The 25,408-nt window shown below is 36.5% G+C and overlaps 1 protein-coding gene across 1 annotated transcript in view; it reads right to left on the bottom strand.

The window, feature by feature from the left end:
- The window catches only part of LOC121367627 (Fanconi anemia group D2 protein-like), an 82,997-nt gene that overhangs the window by 31,553 nt on the left and 26,036 nt on the right, over nucleotides 1-25,408 (bottom strand). The window contains 13 exon segments of the mRNA XM_041491914.1: nucleotides 116-188; nucleotides 1,674-1,785; nucleotides 3,102-3,210; nucleotides 3,679-3,720; nucleotides 3,722-3,794; nucleotides 7,070-7,174; nucleotides 9,074-9,199; nucleotides 11,037-11,113; nucleotides 11,738-11,900; nucleotides 18,055-18,114; nucleotides 18,670-18,719; nucleotides 19,314-19,421; nucleotides 22,293-22,424. Coding sequence (XP_041347848.1) covers nucleotides 116-188; nucleotides 1,674-1,785; nucleotides 3,102-3,210; nucleotides 3,679-3,720; nucleotides 3,722-3,794; nucleotides 7,070-7,174; nucleotides 9,074-9,199; nucleotides 11,037-11,113; nucleotides 11,738-11,900; nucleotides 18,055-18,114; nucleotides 18,670-18,719; nucleotides 19,314-19,421; nucleotides 22,293-22,424 — 1,230 coding nt within the window.

The raw sequence follows: 25,408 nt of genomic DNA, 5'->3' as shown, positions 1-25,408 counted from the left end.
TGTCTGGACCAATGGGATGACATTATATTGCAATGAATGTAACAGAAATTTAATTATTTATTACATTATTTGAAATACAACCATTACTAGATCAGGTTCTGTAACTAACACGTACCATCTGTGTTGAATCACGACTTGCTTCATCAGAATCATCAACATTTTCCTTCTCTTCTTTTCCCTTAGCTTTCCTGTAATACAACATTCAAGTTAATTTCCTAGAATACAACATTCAAATATATTTCTTATAACACAATATTTAAAAATAGATGCTAATTTTACAAAAATGAAAATGTATTACCGTATATCTTCGCCTATAAGTCAAATTTTTTTCACCTAAAAATTATTTTATAACTTATAAGAGGGTAAAAAAAATTTCACCCAAAAATATTACCGTTTTGGGGATTATTTTACAAGTTTTATTGTTGAAGTATGCCCTGTATTTATACTCAAATATGTTAATTTGACACATTTATTTTTTTATAACCTTTTTTTTTTGGCATTATAACGGTTTTGGTTATTTGAAAAGGCGTGCGATCTCACTCACATGCCAAGACAACAGTCCACTTAGTTAAAATAACAGTCGTCACTAATAGCAAAAATGTAAACAATACTAACTACCTGTTGCCTGAATTTATTTTGAAATCTGGTCACTGGCATTAATGGTTGTTCAAACAATGTTTTGTCGGTGATCAACTTAATGAATATTACTGAGCTTTCCCTTAAAATAGACTGATCTCTGCAGTTCACTAGAGCAATAGGGACACACATCATTTGGTACAAAAACCAGTGTACTTTCCAGAGTTATCCTCCTTATATGTATTAATATGGCGGCAAAACATGTGATTAACCGATGATACTTTCAGTTTTATCGTAGTGATCTGTTGTCAGTGTTTATAAATAAAGTTGTTGTCTTTGCACAAAACCATGCTGTACAGTACCATACAGTAACAGTCAAACAGCTTTCACTCTCTACTAAGGGAATATTTCGTTTTGATGCTATGTAGTTTGATTGGAATATTATTGCGATTTACAAAACGTGAAAAACAAAGTTTGTAAAATAATTCTCTTTTGTTCAGATATTGTACATTATTGTTCTCATGTGATGAAAATAAGAAATACTTCAATATTTATATGTTGTTTTTCATGGGTCGACTTATAAACCCATAAACTTATAGCCGAGATCGACTTACAGGCGAAGATATACGGTAGTAAAGTTTAACATTCTATAGTATTCATTTGTTGTTAACATTTGGTAATATTTGTCTTTTTTTTTAATTTCCTTGACAATATTATATGTGTTTAAAATTTTACTGTTTATTAATGTTTGTCATAATAAAATTTTGTAATACTTGTATCCTATGATAATGACATTTTTAAAAAGGAAAACATTTTACAAAGAACTTTCTCAAAAATATTTACATTTTTAATTACTTTTTGGAGTTAATTTAGTGGATGTTTCTAACAAGAAACACATATGAATGACTTGAATACATGTACAGTATTTCATTTCATTTCCAGAGACAGAACAGAGCCGATTTAAATGATGGAACCTAAACATTAAAAAAAACCCTGGCAATGTAATTTAGTCTAATAACTAAACTAATAACCAAAAATCTACCAAGATTACAGGATAATTTAAGTGTTCCTATTACAATGTCTAATTGTGTACTTACTTTTTCCCTGACTTTCTGCCTTTCTTTTTGACCTCTGCAGTGTCACTGCTGACCTTTAACATTTGATCTTCAAGGTCAAAATTAGCCGGAGGTGGCTGAAACTGTTGTGTTGCTGAAGGTAAAGACATGGACATAATCTTTTACTTGAAGTATCAAAATGTGGATAATTAAAACAACTGAAATCTTTAAGCTTTAATCTATCATTCATACACTACAACAGCCAATATATTTAGTACTATATATACACACCACATTTGCATTCTGTCTGTCAAACGACATAAATCTTAAACTTGAAAACAATAATTTTTTTCTGCCAGAATCTATTACATTTAGATTGCATTCTTTATATGTCATAATTACTTCAATAAACCATCATCATAAGGAGTAGATAATCCAGTTTACGCTTACAGACTAGGGGAAAAAATAGAGCACATTGATTTATTAATCATCGGCTATTGGATATCAAACATTTGGTAACTTTGACATATAATTTTAGAGAGGAAACCTGCTACATTTTTCTATTAGTAGCAAGAGATCTTTTAAGTGCACCATCCCACAGACAGAACATCACATACCACGGCCGTAGATATACCAGTCATGGTGCGATCGCTTGGACGAGAAATAGCACAGACCAACCATGCATCAGGTGAGTGCTTTACCACTGTGCTACGTCCCGCCACCTTACAGACTAGCAATGACACCGCATATTGACACATACCAGCTAAACATTTCACCAGCTGTTTCTGCAGGTCTGTGATGAGAAATAGCATAGACCGACAATGCACCAAGCGAGTGCTTTACCACTGTGCTACGTCCCGCCACCTTATAGACTAGCAATGACACCGCATATTGACACATACCAGCTAAACATTTCACCAGCTGTTTCTGCAGGTCTGTGATGAGAAATAGCATAGACCGACAATGCATCAAGCGAGTGCTTTACCACTGTGCTACATCCCGCCACCTTATAGACTAGGAATGACACCGCATATTGACACTTACCAGCTAAACATTTCACCAGCTGTTTCTGCAGGTCTGTGATGAGAAATAGCATAGACCGACAATGCATCAAGCGAGTGCTTTACCACTGTGCTACATCCCGCCACCGTATAGACTAGCAATGACACCGCATATTGACACTTACCAGCTCAACATTTCACCAGCTGTTTCTGCAGGTTTGTGATGAGAAATAGCATAGACCGACAATGCATCAAGCGAGTGCTTTACCACTGTGCTACATCCCGCCACCTTATAGACTAGCAATGACACCGCATATTGACACTTACCAGCTAAACATTTCACCAGCTGTTTCTGCAGGTCTGTGATGAGAAATAGCATAGACCGACAATGCATCAAGCGAGTGCTTTACCACTGTGCTACATCCCGCCACCTTATAGACTAGCAATGACACCACATATTGACACATACCAGCTAAACATTTCATCAGCTTTTTCTGCAGGTCTGTGATGTTCTGAAGTCGCATGATGACCTTGCCCTTCATTTCTGGGTCAGTCTGGGTGGCAAAGCAGTTGATGATCTACAAGATAAAGACTTCTGAGATAAACCACTACCAACACATTAATGTTCATAGAGGACAGCTTGGTTATTTATTACTTATAGGATATTAAACAAGCTTCCATTTTGTACCATGTTTATGTCCCAAGTGAAATAAGTTCAATTGTCAGAAGCTTTAATGAGTGACAATGAAAATGATTCCACGAGGGACACAAACATGATAAGAAATAGTAGCAAGTTTAATATCCTATTTATTACCCATAATCAATCTTTAATTATATCACTCAACTCGTTTAACTGACGTTCCTGTAAGGTTGTAGTGTGTCAGTCAATGATGTCATCGTGTGACATCCAAGTGATATGTCTCACATGATGTTCTAGTGGGACGTATCACTTAGATATGTACCACAATATTTTTAACCAAATGGGTAATAATTAAATTTATTAGCATATACTACAAACATATCTGCTTTACCAATGTTTTACATACCCTTCTAAACCAATTCAGGTTGTGGAACAATGTACAGCATAAACATTTCACCAGCTTTGTCTGAGAGAGATTCAAATTTGGCAATAGCATCTTCCTTCACTGTATACAGTGGACACTTTGAAAAACAAATAGGTTGTCACATGTAATATAAAATGCATAATATAATATTCCAATCACATAAAGATTTCACCAGCTGTTTTTGCAAGTCTGTGATGAGAAATAATAAGACTAAAACAAATGTCTTTATTTGTTGCTACACGGCCATTATAGACTAGCAATGACATAAAATATTTCCTACCAAAAAATCAGCTTTTTTGCAGTTGTGATGCCGGACCATGTACCTCAGATTTGTTTTCAGTATAAAAAGAGTCACATCAGTGAATCTAAATATAATTTTTCAGAGTTCTAGCACCCCAAATTCATAGACTATTCAAGATATGCACATTCCATAAAATTCCATGTTTATGTTTTAGTAATATTCATCTCCGTTGTAACCTCCTTTTTCTTTGACAATGAATGTGAAGGGATATACTCTGATTTAGAAATATTAGCAAGTTGAATTCAATTTATTACCCATAATCAATCTTTAATTAAATCATTCAACTCGTTAAAAACTGACGTTCCTGTAAGGTTGTAGTGTGTCAGTCATGAGCTATTGTGTGACAAACAAGTGTTATGTAATGATGGCATATGGTCTTATCACTTTGAAACCACAACATTTTTAACCAAATAGTAGCAACGGAAATTTATATGCTAATACCCACACTACAGGATGGTAATATAGCACGGCTCTTTGATATACCAGTTGTGGTGCACTGGCGAGAACGAGAAATAGCTTTTCTTGGTCCCACCGAGAGATTCAATTTGGTAAACCAACTGCTCTTCAAGCGAGCAGTTTACCCTGAAAAACAAATAGGTTGTCACATGTAATATAAAATGCATAATATAATAATCCAATCACATAAAGATAAATAACTTGGTTCTAATGCTAGCTGTAGTAAGAGATGCAGGTAGCACCCAACCTGGTTCTAATGCTAGCTCTAGTAAGAGATACAGGTAGCACCCAACCTGGTTCTAATGCTAGCTCTAGTAAGAGATGCAGGTAGCACCCAACCTGGTTCTAATGCTAGCTCTAGTAAGAGATGCAGGTAGCACCCAACCTGATGAAAATGGTTCTAATGCTAGCTCTAGTAAGAGATACAGGTAGCACCCAACCTGGTTCTAATGCTAGCTCTAGTAAGAGATGCAGGTAGCACCCAACCTGGTTCTAATGCTAGCTCTAGTAAGAGATAAATGGTTCAATTTTGTTTTTGTTTAATGACACCACTAGACCTGATTCTATTATGCTAGCTCTAGTAAGAGATGCAGGTAGCACCCAACCTGGTTCTAATGCTAGCTCTAGCAACAGACGCAGGTAGCACCCAACCTGATGAAAATGGTTCTAATGCTAGCTCTAGTAAGAGACGCAGGTAGCACCCAACCTGACCTTTGATTCCAATGCTGGCTCTAGTGGCGAGATACACGTAGCACCCAACCTGGTTCTAATGCTAGCTCTAGTAAGAGATACAGGTAGCACCCAACCTGATAAAAATGGTTCTAATGCTAGCTCTAGTAAGAGATGCAGGTAGCACCCAACCTGATGAAAATGGTTCTAATGCTAGCTCTAGCAACAGACGCAGGTAGCACCCAACCTGATGAAAATGGTTCTAATGCTAGCTCTAGTAAGAGACGCAGGTAGCACCCAACCTGATGAAACTGGTTCTAATGCTAGCTCTAGCAACAGACGCAGGTAGCACCCAACCTGATAAAACTGGTTCTAATGCTAGCTCTAGTAAGAGACGCAGGTAGCACCCAACCTGATAAAAATGGTTCTAATGCTAGCTCTAGTAAGAGACGCAGGTAGCACCCAACCTGACAAAACTGGTTCTAATGCTAGCTCTAGTAAGAGACGCAGGTAGCACCCAACCTGATGAAAATGGTTCTAATGCTAGCTCTAGCAACAGACGCAGGTAGCACCCAACCTGACAAAACTGGTTCTAATGCTAGCTCTAGCAACAGACGCAGGTAGCACCCAACCTGATGAAAATGGTTCTAATGCTAGCTCTAGTAAGAGACGCAGGTAGCACCCAACCTGATAAAAATGGTTCTAATGCTAGCTCTAGTAAGAGACGCAGGTAGCACCCAACCTGATAAAAATGGTTCTAATGCTAGCTCTAGCAACAGACGCAGGTAGCACCCAACCTGATAAAAATTCCATGGTTTTCCATTACATTTTAATAACAAGGCAGAATTTCAAGATTTTTCCAGATCTGAAATTTAGATTAATGAAATTCCATACTTTTCCAGGATTTCCATACTGCGCAAGAACCCTCTTTTACATGTCCAGGGGTACAGAAATGAAAAATATTTCACTAGCCTGTGGACCAGAAGCAACTAAAATTTGCTAGCCGGCCAGAATTTGTACTAGTCTGCCAGCCTATAGAACAATATATTAATGTTTAATAATATGATAATATGCAGTCTTCACATCAAATGATATATATTTTTAAAATATTCCAATAAAGAGAGTTTTTCACAGTTTTAATCATATAGATTTACAAAATTAAAACTGTATAAAATAAAAACAAAATACCGTCAGTCAGAAAAAGACTGTTTGCCCGTCGGACTGGTAGTTGCATTTTTCAACTCGTCCGTGAGAATTTTTACTCGCATTTGGTGAGCAGGCGAGTACTTTCTGCATCCCTGCATGTCTACTGCCAAGGCTTATTTTCACTCGAACAGGATGATGCTAATAATTCATTTATTCCTGTCATCAGAGATGAAAAAGCCATTGGAAAAAAAATTCAAGAAAACTTTGAAATGTCTTTAAAAGTAGGGCTTTACTGTAAGCTGTTCATCAACCCACAAAGATACGAACAGATTCTGAGCAACACTAAAATCAGGAATTCATCTGTGTAAACCTTGTTGGGTCTTCAAAATTAGGGGTTTATAGTGAACTGAACATGAACAGAATCCGAGTAGCACTAAAGGTTAAAGGTTTTCCTCTCTGACGTACCTAGAAATAAGTTAAAGTTTGTTTTGTTTAACGACACCACTAGAGCACATTGATTAAATAATCATCGGCTATTGGATGTCAAACATTTGGTAATTATGAGACGTAGTCATCAGAGGAAACCCGCTACATTTTTCCTTATGAAGCAAGGTATCTTTTATATGCACTTTCCCACAGACAGGAAAGCATACACCACAGCCTTTGACCAGTTGTGGTGCACAGGCTGGAATGAGAAAAACCCCAATCAGTTGAATGGATCCACCGAGGTGGTTCGATTCTGTGATGCAAGCACCTCAAGCGAGCACTCAACAGACGGAGCTAAATTGCATCCCTGACTTACCTAGAAGTGCATCGATCCCCTCCAGGTTTCCATCCTGCTGGTGTCGTTCACACATCTGAACGAGACGGAAATGTGGACACAAACACAGCGGGTCTGGGATCTTCCTGTCAAAAATACAAAAAAAAAATACAAAATTTAAATCCTTAAAGTCGCACGCCCTAGTTTCAGCCTGCGAAAATTTATTCTGATTTTGGTAATTTACAAAACTGTAACACACTTAGATCACGTTTTTATAAAATAGAGTGAAAAAGCAGGTTTTTATTACGATAAATATCATGGGAATCCCTGTGACCCTATTACTCGAAATAATTTTGAAAGTTAGTATTCTGATGTCACCGGTAGATGTCGCTCGAAGCACAGAAATGCCTATGTCACGACAAATTTCCCAGAGTGCACACAGACTTGAGGTGCGTTCCTTTCACCTCTCCTGGGCATGTTCCAACTGTTCTGTCCTTGACAGCGAAAGGAATGAGTTTGGGTGCTTCTGTTGAGAAAGTGGCTGCTGCAGCAATCATGATACTTGAATCGGAGTAAGATGACAATGATAGTCCATCACTGACCATGTTGACTAAAAAAGAGGAAATCTAGAGGGGACCGGAAATTCTTGAAATCCTAATGTTAAAATCTGTGCCATCCGACACATTTTGGAAGAAAGGACGATTAAAATGTGAGGAAACGCAATGTTTCATGAGTGGAAAACAGTTACTCCAAGGAGAATTCCCACCCCTGCTTATAACAGTTTTGTGGGTGTTGATGTAAAGGGGTTTTACAGTATGTTACTTTCCTTAATGTAGCCAATTCACAGATACTAGTATTTCTCAGTTTAAATCATATAGTATTACGTACTGTACCATTCACATATAACTCAAGCCATTTTTTCCAATCCACAGATTTTAAAATAGAACAATTTTCGTTGTGTAACTAACCATCCATCTAGGTTACAATAACAGTCACCAAATTGATAACGGAGACCAACATATAATAAAAAAACATGTAATAAAAATATTTAATATAGACAGTAATCCTTTTTAAAAAAAGGTGTAATAATACTGTCCCACATTCAAAAGTGTGTATTCTGTTGATTTACAAACTGCACACAAGGCTGATATTTGCACTTTAATTAAATTAATATAATAATCCTGACAGGAATGAAGACAACTTTTGTCCTGCAATTGCAAATATTTAGGGTTTGTCATGACGAGATATATATTATTATTATTATTTAGAAGTTTTTTGTTATTCTTTCTATGTACAACATATCAAGTCCACAACGGCCGATGTTAAGTTGAAATAAGTAAAGTAAATAAAAGACAGAATTTAAAATAAAACGAGAATGAAAATCAGAACGTAACGTCTTGAACTGAGTAATGATAGTAGAAGTCTGTTTTTGGATAAAATGGCATTTATTGGTTTTTGCACCTGAACTCTTCATATATATATATATATATTAAAAAAGACACATACACATATTATATATATATATACAGGGAACATTTTGACCAGTATTGTATAATTTTCAGGGAGTGCTACACAATTCTAAAATGTTAAATAATTGCTACTCAATTTTCAACTGATCATCAATTGTTCTTAATCAAAAATTTTAAACCAAAATGTTACTTGATAATATGTTTGTGGAAAATGATATGGAAATTATACTAAAATTAAATGATTAAATGTGGCATTGAGTGTTTTTCACATGTGTGAAAACTGATGTCACTGTAATTACAAGTATTCAAACATGTTAAAAAGACACATACATGTACATAACATTCTCAAGAAAAAATCATTAGCAAAGTACTGGTAATAAAATTCTGAAAAGTGTCTACTAAACCTTTAACCTGATACCATTAATCTGGTAACATAAGAAAAAATAATTCTGACAGTAAGAGAAAATCTCCTGAAAGTGTCTACTAAACTATTAACCTGATACCACTAATCTGGTAACATAAGAAAAAAAAAACGTCTGACAGTAAGAGAAAATCTCCTGAAAGTGTCTACTAAACCTGTTTAGATCGTTGTTTGACTTGTTTGAGCGAGTTTTGATGACCAGCGGTAGAAGATCAATGGCGATCGTACTGTCCTGTTCATCGTTAAGCCCGTACAACACCGCCAGCGGAACTGCAGATGTCCTGAAACCATAAATTGAGAAATTTCAACAAGGAAATGTAAGCTCACTTTTCTATAAGAAGCTGGGAATCCGACTTCTGTAACTGAAAAACCACACAAATCCCAATTAGATCAATTAAAAAACCCCCACAAAAAACACCTTGATACATTGTTCAGGCAGGGGCGGAATGTAGCCCAGTGGTAAAGTGCTCACTTGAGGCATGGTCGGTCCACGATCGGATCAGTCGTTGGGCCCATTGGGCTATTTCTCGTTCCAGCTAATGCACTATGACTGGTCTATCAAAGGCTGTGGTATTTGCCATCTTATCTCTAAGTTTCCTCTCTAACATTAATTATTATTTAAAATAAAAAACTGTCTGACATCCAATAGCTGATGATTAACCTTCTGACTACTGCAGGCAAGATACATACTGTATACTGCATACAGTGCATTCCCCAATTCATATTTCCCACCGTTTTGCACACGGCACTCACCCGAAACAGAAATATAATAAAAGAAAAAAGATTTCTTTTGAAAATGGTGGCTTTTATTTTGATTTTTTTCAATTGAAAATACCTTGAAATATTTAGTTCAAAAAGTGTTTTCCTGCAAGTATTTTCGGTTGACAACAATGACAGCACGTCGCGGTCATTTTCAGGGATCGATAGCTGATTGTGACAGCTAATTTGATAATAAATTTGATCTTTTTACCAACAACGAAAATCACCAAATGTTGCAATATGAATCGTAGTTCGGGTTTAAAAAAAAATTCTGGTCAGAAAACCACTGTTATTAGGAATAATGGACATAAATACTGGACAGCTGGCCACAAATGCCCGTAAGTAAATGCGACTAATTTTAATCACCATTAACTGATTTAAAAAACATAAAAAATTTAGAGACATAAAAAACCCACGAAAAGAATACTTACCGATTCATATATGAACTTTATTTTATGTATTTATAAAACATTTAAGTGAATATATGTCAGTAAAAATTATAAACTTGCACCCATTCAACGTGGTTTTTGTTACAATATTTAATTTCCATGGCAAGATAATATAATGATGGAAAGAAATAAGGGAATATATGTTATTTGAGACTAAATTTAATTAACTAGATCTACAGTACATGTAGTTATGCAGAGCTGAATACGGGATTGAATGTCAATACTGTGTGACTGACTGCCAGTAACATGATTAACTTCCTGACACTGTGGATGAGGCTTTTGGTAGCCGTCAGTATTTGCTATTACCATTTATGTGTTACACTTTACTTACAACGTCAAGTTTACAATCACTTTACTTACGATGTCAGTTAACAATCACTTTACGTACGATGTCAGTTTACAATCACTTTACTTACGACGTCAAGTTTACAATCACTTTAATTACGATGTCAGTTTACAATCACTTTACTTACGCCATCAGTTTACAATCACTTTATTTACTATGTCAGTTTACAATCACTTTACTTACAATGTCAGTTTACAATCACTTTACTTAAGATGTCAGTTTACAATCACTTTACTTACGATGTCAGTTTACAATCACTTTACTTATGATGTCAGTTTACAATCACTTTATTTACGATGTCAGTTTACAATCACTTTACTTACAATCACTTTACTTAAGACGTCAGTTTACAATCACTTTACTTACGATGTCAGTTTACAATCACTTTACTTACGATGTCAGTTTACAATCACTTTACTTACGATGTCAGTTTACAATCAATTTTGGTACGATGTCAGTTAACAATCACTTTACGTACAATGTCAGTTTTACAATCACTTTACTTACAACATTAGTTTACAATCACTTTAGTTACAATGTCAAGTTTAAAATCACTTTACTTACGATGTCAGTTTATCTTCTTCTATATCTACCACATAATCATCTTGAAAGTCTGCGATCACATTATCTGCAATCCAAGTCTAGAACAAATATAAATCATATCCTATTCAACAAAACATTTCAACCACAATATCAGCAATCCACATTTAAAACACAACATTTCAATCACAAGATCAGCAATTTGTGTGTGAAAAAACCAAACATACACGTATTTCAATCACAATATCAGCATCTAAAACAACATTTCAATCAAATCAGTAACAATTCATGTCTAATACATTTTAATTACATAATCAGCAATTTGTGTCTAAAAACACCCTATTTGCTTTAAATAATATTTATTTCCGCAAATCGAAAACAGCGGTTTGAGATTGGTGACCTATCACACTATCAAAAATCCATATCATCACAAATCCATGTCTAAAACATTTCAATCACAAATTTAGTCAAAGAATCCCCATCAAGGCTGTCATGACATAGGGCTTAACGTGCACATTCAGAGCAAGCTGTTGTAGCACACGCCTGTCATGGGCACAGGTGTCTGTCCAGGACAGGAAAGGGTTTGGGGTGGGTGGGAGGAGAGACCGCCCATACTGGCAAGTGCAAGAGAGCACCAACAGACCGACCAGGGTTGGTAGCGGGCTGGGGTATGACATCAACCTAAGTTGAATACAAAAACAAATTGAAATTGAAAATTAACATACTTCTACTTCTGACTCCTTCTGTCCCAGACCAACAATGGCCGACAACTCATCCATGAAGAGAGCTGCTGCGACCGGCATCCGGCTGCTGCTGGTTCGAACCAGTTGTAGCAGGCTGATCACTTGTTTGGACAGGTCAGAGGGTAGGGTCTCGTCAGACTGATTCCTAGAAAAGAAGGAAAAATTGTTCAACAAACATTCTGAGAGTACTGCTAAAGCAATACATGTCCCCTACCGGGCTAAAAAAAAATTCTTATCTCCTAAATTCAAGGGCCATAACTCTGTGAAAAATGGGTAAGTTGCCATGAAAGTTAAACATGATCTGTAACAGTACATGATAAGCTATATATAAAATTTCATTTCAATGTCGGATGGACGTTTCTATTTGCAGAATATTTTGGTTTTGTTACTTATTTATAATTATTTTGTTTCAAAAATTAATTTCAAAAACTAAATATCTGGGAGCCCACCGGACTTACGACATCAACGATAATGGTTGCCATGTTATTAAATCAGGTAATCCGGAATATCCAGGCACGGGATTTATAAAAAAACCACCCTAAAAGTTATACGCTTCAACAGTCAGTAGTGATATTACTTTTAGCTAAATTAGCACGATTTTATGGCTCTAGTGTCGCTTAACACTTAATTTTTATTTATGAATAGGTATTCTTCACTATTCATCCACAACTGCGCACAATGCATTGGTCACTGTTTTACAAGGCGACAACGATGTCACTTTATAGCTAATGTCAGAGCGAAGTCATATTGATCAAGGTGAAGTTTTGGCTCACTTCGCCTGCTGGCTTGAGTCCTATGTCAGTACAGATGTCATGCCTTTGACAAATAACTAATAAGCATGTGGTAGGTTTTGGTTTTGTACATATTAGTAGTGTTAAGCAAGTCTAGGATTTTTATATATTTTATAGCATTGATTTTATTTGATTTTATGTAAGTCTAACACATTGAAACAAGCATGTATAACCCAAGCACACTTTGCACATGCCCTTTTCAGCGTTTCAGCCAGAAAGAAATATTGGGGTATGGCGCTATGGAATAGAAGTTTGTTTGTTTTGTTTAACAACACCACTTGAGCACATTGACTTATTAATCATCGGCTATTGGATGTCAAACATGGTCATTTTGACACAGTCATAGAGATGAAACCCAATACATTTTTCCATTAGTAGCAAGGGATCTTTTTATTTATATGCACCATCCCACAGACAGGATAGCACATACCACAGCCTTTGATATACCAGGCGTGATGCACTGGCTAGAGCAGCTATGGAATTGAATGCAACCACAGTCAACAGGGAATATGAGAGGCCTCCCCAAGAAAAAAAATGGGTTAAGTTTAGTGTTAGGGTTAAAAAAAATCATATAGTAGCATTTTGTCAAAACATTAACTTAAAAAGAAAAAAATATGCAAAACAATTTGGGTACATGGACCCATACCCGTTTTACCCTCTGGCAGAAATCGTGTTTTTACCCTCTGGCAGAAACCGTGTTTTTCTGTCTTGAGCTACCTGGTCAGTTTGTTCAATCTGTCAGTTGACTTCAGTCCATTTCAATATTTATATAGTTTTAGAGATAAGACAGTTTGAAGATTTGCACTCCTTTAAGTTGTGGACCCAGATCCAATATATTTGGGTTTATCTTAACCCATTGGTAAAGTGCTTTCCTGGTCGGTCTCCATCGGTAGGCTCATTGGATTATTTCTCGTTTCAGCCAGTGCACCACAACTGGTATATCAAAGACCATGGTATATGCTATCCTGTCTGTGGGATGATGCATATAAAAGATCTTTCATTACTAATGAAAAAATGTACCAGGTTTCCTCTCTAAGACACGTCAAATTTACAAAATTTTGGACATCCAATAGCCAATGATTTAATAAATCAGTGTGCTCTAGTGGTTTCGTTAAACAAACAACATTTTCTCCTGTGAACGTTGTCACTGAATAAAGTAAAGTAGCAGCCCTAAACAGCCTTTGTGCTTGTGTCTTAAAACCACGCTGCTAGTCGTGTACCAAGAAAGTAAGAGACACTATTTGTGTGTTAAAACCACGCTGCTACAGCCGTGTACCAAGAAAGTAAGAGACACTATTTGTGTGTTAAAACCAGGCTGCTACAGCCGTGTATCAAGAAAGTAAGAGACACTATTTGTGTGTCAAAACCAGGCTGCTACAGCCGTGTATCAAGAAAGTAAGAGACACTATTTGTGTGTTAAAACCACGCTGCTACAGCCGTGTATCAAGAAAGTAAGAGACACTGTTTGTGTCTTAAAACCAGGCTGCTACAGCCGTGTATCAAGAAAGTAAGAGACACTATTTGTGTCTTAAAACCAGGCTGCTACAGCCGTGTATCAAGAAAGTAAGAGACACTATTTGTGTCTTAAAACCAGGCTGCTACAGCCGTGTATCAAGAAAGTAAGAGACACTATTTGTGTGTTAAAACCAGGCTGATACAGCCGTGTATCAAGAAAGTAAGAGACACTATTTGTGTGTTAAAACCACGCTGCTACAGCCGTGTATCAAGAAAGTAAGAGACACTATTTGTGTTAAAACCACGCTGCTACAGCCGTGTATCAAGAAAGTAAGAGACACTATTTGTGTATTAAAACCTGGCTGCTACAGCCGTGTATCAAGAAAGTAAGAGACACTATTTGTGTCTTAAAACCAGGCTGCTACAGCCGTGTATCAAGAAAGTAAGAGACACTATTTGTGTCTTAAAACCACGCTGCTACAGCCGTGTATCAAGAAAGTAAGAGACACTATTTGTGTATTAAAACCTGGCTGCTACAGCCGTGTATCAAGAAAGTAAGAGACACTATTTGTGTCTTAAAACCAGGCTGCTACAGCCGTGTATCAAGAAAGTAAGAGACACTATTTGTGTCTTAAAACCAGGCTGCTACAGCCGTGTATCAAGAAAGTAAGAGACACTATTTGTGTCTTAAAACCAGGCTGCTACAGCCGTGTATCAAGAAAGTAAGAGACACTATTTGTGTGTTAAAACCTGGCTGCTACAGCCGTGTATCAAGAAAGTAAGAGACACTATTTGTGTGTTAAAACCAGGCTGCTACAGCCGTGTACCAAGAAAGTAAGAGACACTATTTGTGTGTTAAAACCAGGCTGCTACAGCCGTGTATCAAGAAAGTAAGAGACACTATTTGTGTATTAAAACCAGGCTGCTACAGCCGTGTACCAAGAAAGTAAGAGACACTATTTGTGTCTTAAAACCACGCTGCTACAGCCGTGTAGCAAGAAAGTAAGAGACACTATTTGTGTGTTAAAACCAGGCTGCTACAGCCGTGTACCAAGAAAGTAAGAGACACTATTTGTGTGTTAAAACCAGGCTGCTACAGCCGTGTACCAAGAAAGTAAGAGACACTATGTGTCTTAAAAACCAGGCTGCTACAGCCGTGTATTAAGAAAGTAAGAGACACTATTTGTGTGTTAAAACCACGCTGCTACAGCCGTGTACCAAGAAAGTAAGAGACACTATTTGTGTGTTAAAACCAGGCTGCTACAGCCGTGTACCAAGAAAGTAAGAGACACTATTTGTGTGTTAAAACCATGCTGCTACTGCCGTGTACCAAGAAAGTAAGAGACACTATTTGTGTGTTAAAACCAGGCTGCTACAGCCGTGTACCAAGAAAGTAAGAGACACTATTTGTGTGTTAAAACCACGCTGCTACAGCCGTGTACCAAGAAAGTAAGAGACACTATTTGTGTGTTAAAACCAGGCTGCTACAGCCGTGTACCAAGAAAGTAAGAGACACTATTTGTGTGTTAAAACCAGGCTGCTACAGCCGTGTATCAAGAAAGTAAGAGACACTATTTGTGTCTTAAAACCAGGCTGCTACAGCCGTGTATCAAGAAAGTAAGAGACACTATTTGTGTCTTAAAACCAGGCTGCTACAGCCGTGTATCAAGAAAGTAAGAGACACTATTTGTGTCTTAAAACCAGGCTGCTACAGCCGTGTATCAAGAAAGTAAGAGACACTATTTGTGTGTTAAAACCAGGCTGCTACAGCCGTGTACCAAGAAAGTAAGAGACACTATTTGTGTGTTAAAACCACGCTGCTACAGCCGTGTACCAAGAAAGTAAGAGACACTATTTGTGTGTTAAAACCAGGCTGCTACAGCCGTGTACCAAGAAAGTAAGAGACACTATTTGTGTGTTAAAACCAGGCTGCTACAGCCGTGTACCAAGAAAGTAAGAGACACTATTTGTGTGTTAAAACCAGGCTGCTACAGCCGTGTACCAAGAAAGTAAGAGACACTATTTGTGTGTTAAAACCAGGCTGCTACAGCCGTGTACCAAGAAAGTAAGAGACACTATTTGTGTCTTAAAAACCAGGCTGCTACAGCCGTGTATCAAGAAAGTAAGAGACACTATTTGTGTCTTAAAACCAGGCTGCTACAGCCGTGTATCAAGAAAGAAAGACACTATTTGTGTCTTAAAACCAGGCTGCTACAGCCGTGTATCAAGAAAGTAAGAGACACTATTTGTGTCTTAAAACCAGGCTGCTACAGCCGTGTATCAAGAAAGTAAGAGACACTATTTGTGTCTTAAAACCAGGCTGCTACAGCCGTGTATCAAGAAAGTAAGAGACACTATTTGTGTCTTAAAACCAGGCTGCTACAGCCGTGTACCAAGAAAGTAAGAGACACTATTTGTGTCTTAAAACCAGGCTGCTACAGCCGTGTATCAAGAAAGTAAGAGACACTATTTGTGTCTTAAAACCAGGCTGCTACAGCCGTGTATCAAGAAAGTAAGAGACACTATTTGTGTCTTAAAACCAGGCTGCTACAGCCGTGTATCAAGAAAGTAAGAGACACTATTTGTGTGTTAAAACCAGGCTGCTACAGCCGTGTATCAAGAAAGTAAGAGACACTATTTGTGTGTTAAAACCAGGCTGCTACAGCCGTGTACCAAGAAAGTAAGAGACACTATTTGTGTCTTAAAACCAGGCTGCTACAGCCGTGTATCAAGAAAGTAAGAGACACTATTTGTGTCTTAAAACCAGGCTGCTACAGCCGTGTATCAAGAAAGTAAGAGACACTATTTGTGTGTTAAAACCAGGCTGCTACAGCCGTGTATCAAGAAAGTAAGAGACACTATTTGTGTGTTAAAACCAGGCTGCTACAGCCGTGTACCAAGAAAGTAAGAGACACTATTTGTGTGTTAAAACCACGCTGCTAGTCGTGTATCAGGAAAGTAAGAGACACTATTTGTGTCTTAAAACCACGCTGCTACAGCCGTGTATCAGGAAAGTAAGAGACACTATTTGTGTCTTAAAACCAGGCTGCTACAGCCGTGTATCAAGAAAGTAAGAGACACTATTTGTGTCTTAAAACCAGGCTGCTACAGCCGTGTATCAAGAAAGTAAGAGACACTATTTGTGTCTTAAAACCAGGCTGCTACAGCCGTGTATCAAGAAAGTAAGAGACACTATTTGTGTGTTAAAACCAGGCTGCTACAGCCGTGTACCAAGAAAGTAAGAGACACTATTTGTGTGTTAAAACCAGGCTGCTACAGCCGTGTACCAAGAAAGTAAGTGACACTATTTGTGTATTAAAACCAGGCTGCTACAGCCGTGTATCAAGAAAGTAAGAGACACTATTTGTGTCTTAAAACCAGGCTGCTACAGCCGTGTATCAAGAAAGTAAGAGACACTATTTGTGTCTTAAAACCAGGCTGCTACAGCCGTGTACCAAGAAAGTAAGAGACACTATTTGTGTATTAAAACCAGGCTGCTACAGCCGTGTATCAAGAAAGTAAGAGACACTATTTGTGTATTAAAACCAGGCTGCTACAGCCGTGTATCAAGAAAGTAAGAGACACTATTTGTGTATTAAAACCAGGCTGCTACAGCCGTGTATCAAGAAAGTAAGAGACACTATTTGTGTCTTAAAACCAGGCTGCTACAGCCGTGTATCAAGAAAGTAAGAGACACTATTTGTGTCTTAAAAGGCTTGCAGGCTGCTACAGCCGTGTACCAAGAAAGTAAGAGACACTATTTGTGTCTTAAAACCAGGCTGCTACAGCCGTGTACCAAGAAAGTAAGAGACACTATTTGTGTCTTAAAACCAGGCTGCTACAGCCGTGTACCAAGAAAGTAAGAGACACTATTTGTGTCTTAAAACCAGGCTGCTACAGCCGTGTACCAAGAAAGTAAGAGACACTATTTGTGTCTTAAAACCAGGCTGCTACAGCCGTGTATCAAGAAAGTAAGAGACACTATTTGTGAATTGTCGAGAATCTTAACAGACTAAATAGAAAAGGAAGTAAAAGAGAAATTTCAGTGCTTACCCTGTGAATGCTATACTCTTGCAAACCATTATAGCTCCAATAACACCCATTTTCTTATACCTACAAATAATACAATTATAATGTCACATTTTCCAAAAACACCATTAAAAATAATAACCACATTTAACAGACCATTAACCATTCACATTTTCTTTTACCTATAAATATGATGTTAATGCAGTTAAGTTTTCTTTAACATCATTAACAAGAATTCTGCGGAATTAAAGTTCTCGTCTAAAATAATGTATTCAGTATCGCCGACAGTTCCATTCTTGGATGTTCATCTCAACGCCAAAAGAAAAAATCCCACCTTAATCTTACCTCTTTTTTTCCTTCGTAAAGGCGAGACAGAAAATACGATCATTTATTAAATATCCAGCAACTACATGTGTGTTTTTCCATAGCCAGGGCTAGCTCTGACACTAATTCGCCAATACAAAAGCAGACTGGTTCACAAAGATGATCAGGGAAGAGAAGCTGAAGACACAGGGGGAACACATGGGTGTTATCTGCCTCTCCTCTTTATTCCCCCCTTTACCCATATTCACAGGTGTGCAACCAGTTCTAGTGCCTTGTTTACCTTCAGGGTTTTAAAATTAAATGTATTGAACTCACTTTGGGTTGTCACTAGATAGCTGCTTTCTAATCACCATATGAAGATCATCCTGAATTAAAAAATACATTTTATAAGCAAAAAGTAACTGGTGATTCTGTTCTTTGCTCAACAGGATCCAAATTATTCTTTCTTAACTCAAAATAATTTAATCTTCGCACAATATAATTAGTGATATCACTCTTCATTCAAAATAACTAAACTAATTAAATCTTCACACAATATAATTAGTGATATCACTCTTCATTCAAAATAACTAAACTAATTAAATCTTCACACAATATAATTAGTGATATCACTCTTCATTCAAAATAACTAAACTAATTCAATCTTCACACAATATAATTAGTGATATCACTCTTCATTCAAAATAACTAAACTAATTCAATCTTCTCACAATATAAACAATAAGATTCATTCTTCACTAATATAATAAAAAATATATTCAATCTTCATTCCACAAAACATAAATAAATACATTAATTAATTCTTTATTCAACATAAAAATTAGAATTAAATCTTCTTTCACCAAAACAAACTGAAATTCAATCTTTCCTCAGCAGAACTGAAAGGCATCCTTCTTCACTGAAAATGATTCACCTCAGGATTAAAGTAACTTTATTCCTTGGTGTATTTCAACACTCACCTGAACAAGACCGCCATCTTGAGGATTATGAAAGGCCAGCTGACTCAACATACCATACAGCTTACGAATCTGAATCACCGACAAGTTGTCCAAATAGTCAAGGACTCCCTACAAAATATATACTTGATAAAAACATTCACTTCATATCGACACCACCAAGCTGTCTATGTAGCGAAGAATGCCCCACAAACATTACATATTATAAAACAAAGAGTCTTTACTTCATATAGAGATTATTATCCGAGCTTGTGTGTCATACTGATTTTATGAAACAAGTGTCAGGATTTTTGTATTGCCCGAGCGAGAGTGAGTGTAATAAATTTTTTATTATCCATATTATTATTGTAATTTTTTTATGAATAACAAGGGCCGTCTCAAAATGTTTCAACCACAACTAGAAGAAGAGGATGAAATGATGTCATATTTCACATGTACAGTCTGGGCTAGTACTGGGAAAGCAACGTCATGTTATGGCGTCGCTTCCTAAAATGACATCATTACACTTGTTATTACACGTGTGCTTTGTATGATTTTTATTAACCCAGTTATGTTGAACCATGTGAATAATAAATGTATTTACATTACCAACAACATGGTTCATACAGATATTTCAAACCTAAATTTAGGGGCTTTTTAGGGTCAATGTAAATAAAATTTAGGGACTAAAACTTTACTGTTCGAACTCAACAAAATAATGGAAGTGTTAGAGCGGTCCATCGGAATCGACAGATAACTGTACTACACGTTTTCATAAACATAAATACGTAGAATCCACATAGGCATAAATGTCTGATTCAGTTCAGATAATTTTAGAATATTCCATTTTATTTAGTTTGCACTGAGATTAAGAAACTTGATTAGTATTTTAGAAACGTGTGACCAATCAAGCACTCCCTGAAAGTTACGAATGAATCCTTCTATGAACAATACCGAATATTGACGATGTTTTACGAATGAATCGTTGGTATCATTTTGGCACTGTTTACACACTAACGTTCGAGCGAGCACAGAGATCAACAAACAAAAGTAGATATCGATGTATTTTTGGAAATTTATTTAATGTTTTCGGAAGAAAAAAAATGTCTATTAATTTCAGGGCTTATATGGCCCAATTTAGGGTTTTTTTTTTAACTTGCTCGTAAAATATAGGGGTTTTTAGGGCTAGATGATCAAAATAGGGACTTTTTAGGGCAACCCTTCAAATTTAGGGCCTTTTCAAGCGTGTGCGAACCTTGAACAAGCTACTCAAGTAGTAAAACACAATTACAGACCTCTGAAAATTGCGAGAATAATAATTTTGCTTACGCAAGGATAGTTTTGCTTCTTCCATTTTTCGTTCGCATATTAAACTTAGGACTTCATTTACATGGACATAACGTAAAAATAAATTGAGGTAACCCATTGTTTTTACATAACCCATAAATGGTTTGTGAAAATTTCAATTCTCAGAGGCCTGAATTATGATTTAAAGAACAAAAACATTGACTTAAAGTACGAGTATACTGTTGGATTTCATGCTTCATTTATTCAGTTAAAACTTTAAAAAACATTGACTTAAAGTACGAGTATACTGTTGGATTTCATGCTTCACTTATTCAGTTAAAACTTTAAAAAACATTGACTTAAAGTACGAGTATACTGTTGGATTTCATGCTTCATTTATTCAGTTAAAACTTTAAAAAACATTGACTTAAAGTACGAGTATACTGTTGGATTTCATGCTTCACTTATTCAGTTAAAACTTTAAAAAACATTGACTTAAAGTACGAGTATACTGTTGGATTTCATGCTTCATTTATTCAGTTAAAACTTTAAAAAACATTGACTTAAAGTACGAGTATACTGTTGGATTTCATGCTTCATTTATTCAGTTAAAACTTTAAAAAACATTGACTTAAAGTACGAGTATACTGTTGGATTTCATGCTTCACTTATTCAGTTAAAACTTTAAAAAACATTGACTTAAAGTACGAGTATACTGTTGGATTTCATGCTTCACTTATTCAGTTAAAACTTTAAAAAACATTGACTTAAAGTACGAGTATACTGTTGGATTTCATGCTTCACTTATTCAGTTAAAACTTTAAAAAACATTGACTTAAAGTACGAGTATACTGTTGGATTTCATGCTTCATTTATTCAGTTAAAACTTTAAAAAACATTGACTTAAACTACGAGTATAGTGTTGGATTTCATGCTTCACTTATTCAGTTAAAACTTTAAAAAAAATCTATTTAAAGGTGAAAAGAACTATATATAATTCTTTTTATTTATTAATATTGATAATGAATCGAGTAATAATAATTAAACTGATTGATTGTATTTTTAAACTAGAAACGTTTAGAAAATAGAATAAAAATCACCAGAAAAATTAAAATGTTTAGAGAGTCATTAAATCAGTTGTCTGTTCTCCGATCTCAGCCCCTCAAACTGTAAGTTGTATTTTCTATTTCAGTTACAAAATGTTTTTGTTTAATAATACCACTAGAGCACATTGAATAATTAATCATCAACTACTGGATGTGTAATATTAGATAATTTTTTACTTTTAGTCTTAAGAGGAAAGTTGCTAACATATTTCCATTAGCAGCAAGGGATCTGTTATATGCACTTTCCCAGACAAGACAGCACATACCATGGCCTTTGATATACCAACTGTAGTGCACCAGTTGGGACGGGAATAAGTCCAATCAGAGAATGGGTCCACTGACGTGGTTCTATCCCACGATACAAGCACCTCAAGCGAGCCCTATACCAACTGGTCTATTGCAGTTAAGAAGCATTCTCATTATGTGATTAGTCGCACTAACTTGGAACATGCAATCGAATCGTAATGCAAAAATATCAAATCGGAACGACATTAGTCTTATACACATACACGATTAGAGTCACTACGACAAATCACATGCGACAAGTAGGTGCAACTAAACGCTTAATGGGAACGCCCCTTTATAAAGTAAATCATTTATAGTTTCTTACCTTGACAAAAATGCTGAATGGCGCCATGCTAGCCAGGTGGTTCTGTACCAGGTCAACAAGAATGTCGAGAGATGAGTCAATCTCGCTCTCAAAACCACTCCCAATGTGAGTTACCAGATTGCCCACGATCTCCTGTCATAATACAGTAAACATTGACATTAATCTCGCTCTCATAACCATTTCCAATGCGAGTTACCAGATTGCCCACGATCTCCTGTCATAATACAGTAAACATTGACATTAATCTCGCTCTCAAAACCACTCCCAATGTGAGTTACCAGATTGCCCACGATCTCCTGTCATAATACAGTAAACACTGACATTAATCTCACTGTCATAACCACTTCCAATGTGAGTTACCAGATTGCCCACGATCTCCTGTCATAATACAGTAAACATTGACATTAATCTCGCTCTCATAACCACTTCCAATGTGAGTTACCACATTGCCCACGATCTCCTGTCATAATACAGTAAACATTGACATTAATCTCGCTCTCAAAACCACTTCCAATGTGAGTTACCAGATTGCCCACGATCTCCTGTCATAATACAGTAAACACTGACATTAATCTCGCTCTCATAACCACTTCCAATGTGAGTTACCAGATTGCCCACGATCTCCTGTCATAATACAGTAAACATTGACATTAATCTCGCTCTCATAACCACTTCCAATGTGAGTTACCAGATTGCCCACGATCTCCTGTCATAATACAGTAAACACTGACATTAATCTCACTCTCAAAACCACTCCCAATGTGAGTTACCAGATTGCCCACGATCTCCTGTCATAATACAGTAAACACTGACATTAATCTCACTGTCAAAACCACTTCCAATGTGAGTTACCAGATTGCCCACGATCTCCTGTCATAATACAGTAAACATTGACATTAATCTCGCTCTCATAACCACTTCCAATGTGAGTTACCAGATTGCCCATGATCTCCTGTCATAATACAGTAAACATTGACATTAATCTCGCTCTCATAACCACTTCCAATGTGAGTTACCAGATTGCCCACGATCTCCTGTCAAAATACAGTAAACATTGACATTAATCTCGCTCTCAAAACCACTCCCAATGTGAGTTACCAGATTGCCCACGATCTCCTGTCATAATACAGTAAACATTGACATTAATCTCGCTCTCAAAACCACTCCCAATGTGAGTTACCAGATTGCCCACGATCTCCTGTCATAATACAGTAAACACTGACATTAATCTCGCTGTCAAAACCACTTCCAATGTGAGTTACCAGATTGCCCACGATCTCCTGTCATAATACAGTAAACATTGACATTAATCTCGCTCTCAAAACCACTTCCAATGTGAGTTACCAGATTGCCCACGATCTCCTGTCATAATACAGTAAACATTGACATTAATCTCGCTCTCAAAACCACTCCCAATGTGAGTTACCATCTCCTGTCATAATACAGTAAACATTGACATTAATCTCGCTCTCAAAACCACTTGCCCACGATCTCCTGTCATAATACAGTAAACACTGACATTAATCTCACTGTCAAAACCACTTCCAATGTGAGTTACCAGATTGCCCACGATCTCCTGTCATAATACAGTAAACACTGACATTAATCTCGCTCTCAAAACCACTTCCAATGTGAGTTACCAGATTGCCCACGATCTCCTGTCATAATACAGTAAACACTGACATTAATCTCGCTCTCATAACCACTTCCAATGTGAGTTACCAGATTGCCCACGATCTCCTGTTATAATACAGTAAACATTGACATTAATCTCGCTCTCATAACCACTTCCAATGTGAGTTACCAGATTGCCCACGATCTCCTGTCATAATACAGTAAACATTGACATTAATCTCACTCTCATAACCACTTCCCCCACGATCTCCTGTCATAATACAGTAAACATTGACATTAATCTCGCTCTCAAAACCACTCCCAATGTGAGTTACCAGATTGCCCACGATCTCCTGTCATAATACAGTAAACACTGACATTAATCTCACTGTCAAAACCACTTCCAATGTGAGTTACCAGATTGCCCACGATCTCCTGTTATAATACAGTAAACATTGACATTACCAGTAAAACAAACAATCTCCTAAGTTCATGGGCCATAACTGTGTCAAAAATAGACAAATCCTCGTGAAAGTCAAACTTTATTTGTAACTGTGTCAAAAATAGACAAATCCTCGTGAAAGTCAAACTTTATCTGTAACTCTATATGATAAAGCTATACAGAAAATGTCGGCTCAATATCTTGAGGCATTGAGAGAGAAAAAGTCTGGAAAATTAGACGTGGAACAGACAGATGAACAGACAGACAGAAAGATAGAGACAAACACCGGTTGGTCCGGTAGGAGGCTAAAAACATCCAAGCAATAATATAAATGTTGAGTTACTAAATGATACCAATATCAAAATCTTCACCTTCAAAAACCCTAAGTACCTCGGTATCATCAAGAAAATTCTATCCACAAAGAATTAAAACCAAATTACTGATAGAATTCTAATCATAATGTCCTGGTTTTTTAAAAACAGTCATCTGTAAAGCAACAAACAAAATAAGAAAATCCTGATGTAAAACTGGGATATTGCCCAATTTGAAAATAAAACTGGCACTTCATTCTGCTCAGGTTAAATTAGCTAATTTAGACCTTTTCATACCCAACATAATACTTCTGATAATTTAATTGTTTTTGTATTTTGTTCCAATAATGTTTTACTGAAACCAATTCAGACTACAGGTAATGAGAAAAAGAAAGTGAACCAATCTAACAGCTGACAAGATCATCCCTAAAATTAATTATATGCGACCACATTTATGAAAAAGAGAATAGATGGTGCATAATATTCACAGAAGACATCCTTCTAATGACATCTGGAATTTCAGTGTAGCACATGTCTGGGCACTTACTGTTAAAATGTTAAAGCATGCAATCATTTGATATATTACACCATAAGCAAGAGGGTTTCTTTTGTCTACTGTTTATTTTGTTAATGATGAAATGAGTCGGTTATACATGCATTTTTATTGCCCAAAGAACTTCCATAAACCTCTTTACACACGAACTCTTTCAAAGACCAGAGACAACCAACATCAGTATTATGTTCAATAT

This window comes from Gigantopelta aegis, chromosome 3 (genome assembly GCF_016097555.1).
Source record: "Gigantopelta aegis isolate Gae_Host chromosome 3, Gae_host_genome, whole genome shotgun sequence".
NCBI classification, from domain to species: domain Eukaryota; kingdom Metazoa; phylum Mollusca; class Gastropoda; order Neomphalida; family Peltospiridae; genus Gigantopelta; species Gigantopelta aegis.
Note: the sequence above shows the minus strand (reverse complement) of the source record. Positions and strands in the feature narration are given on the sequence as shown.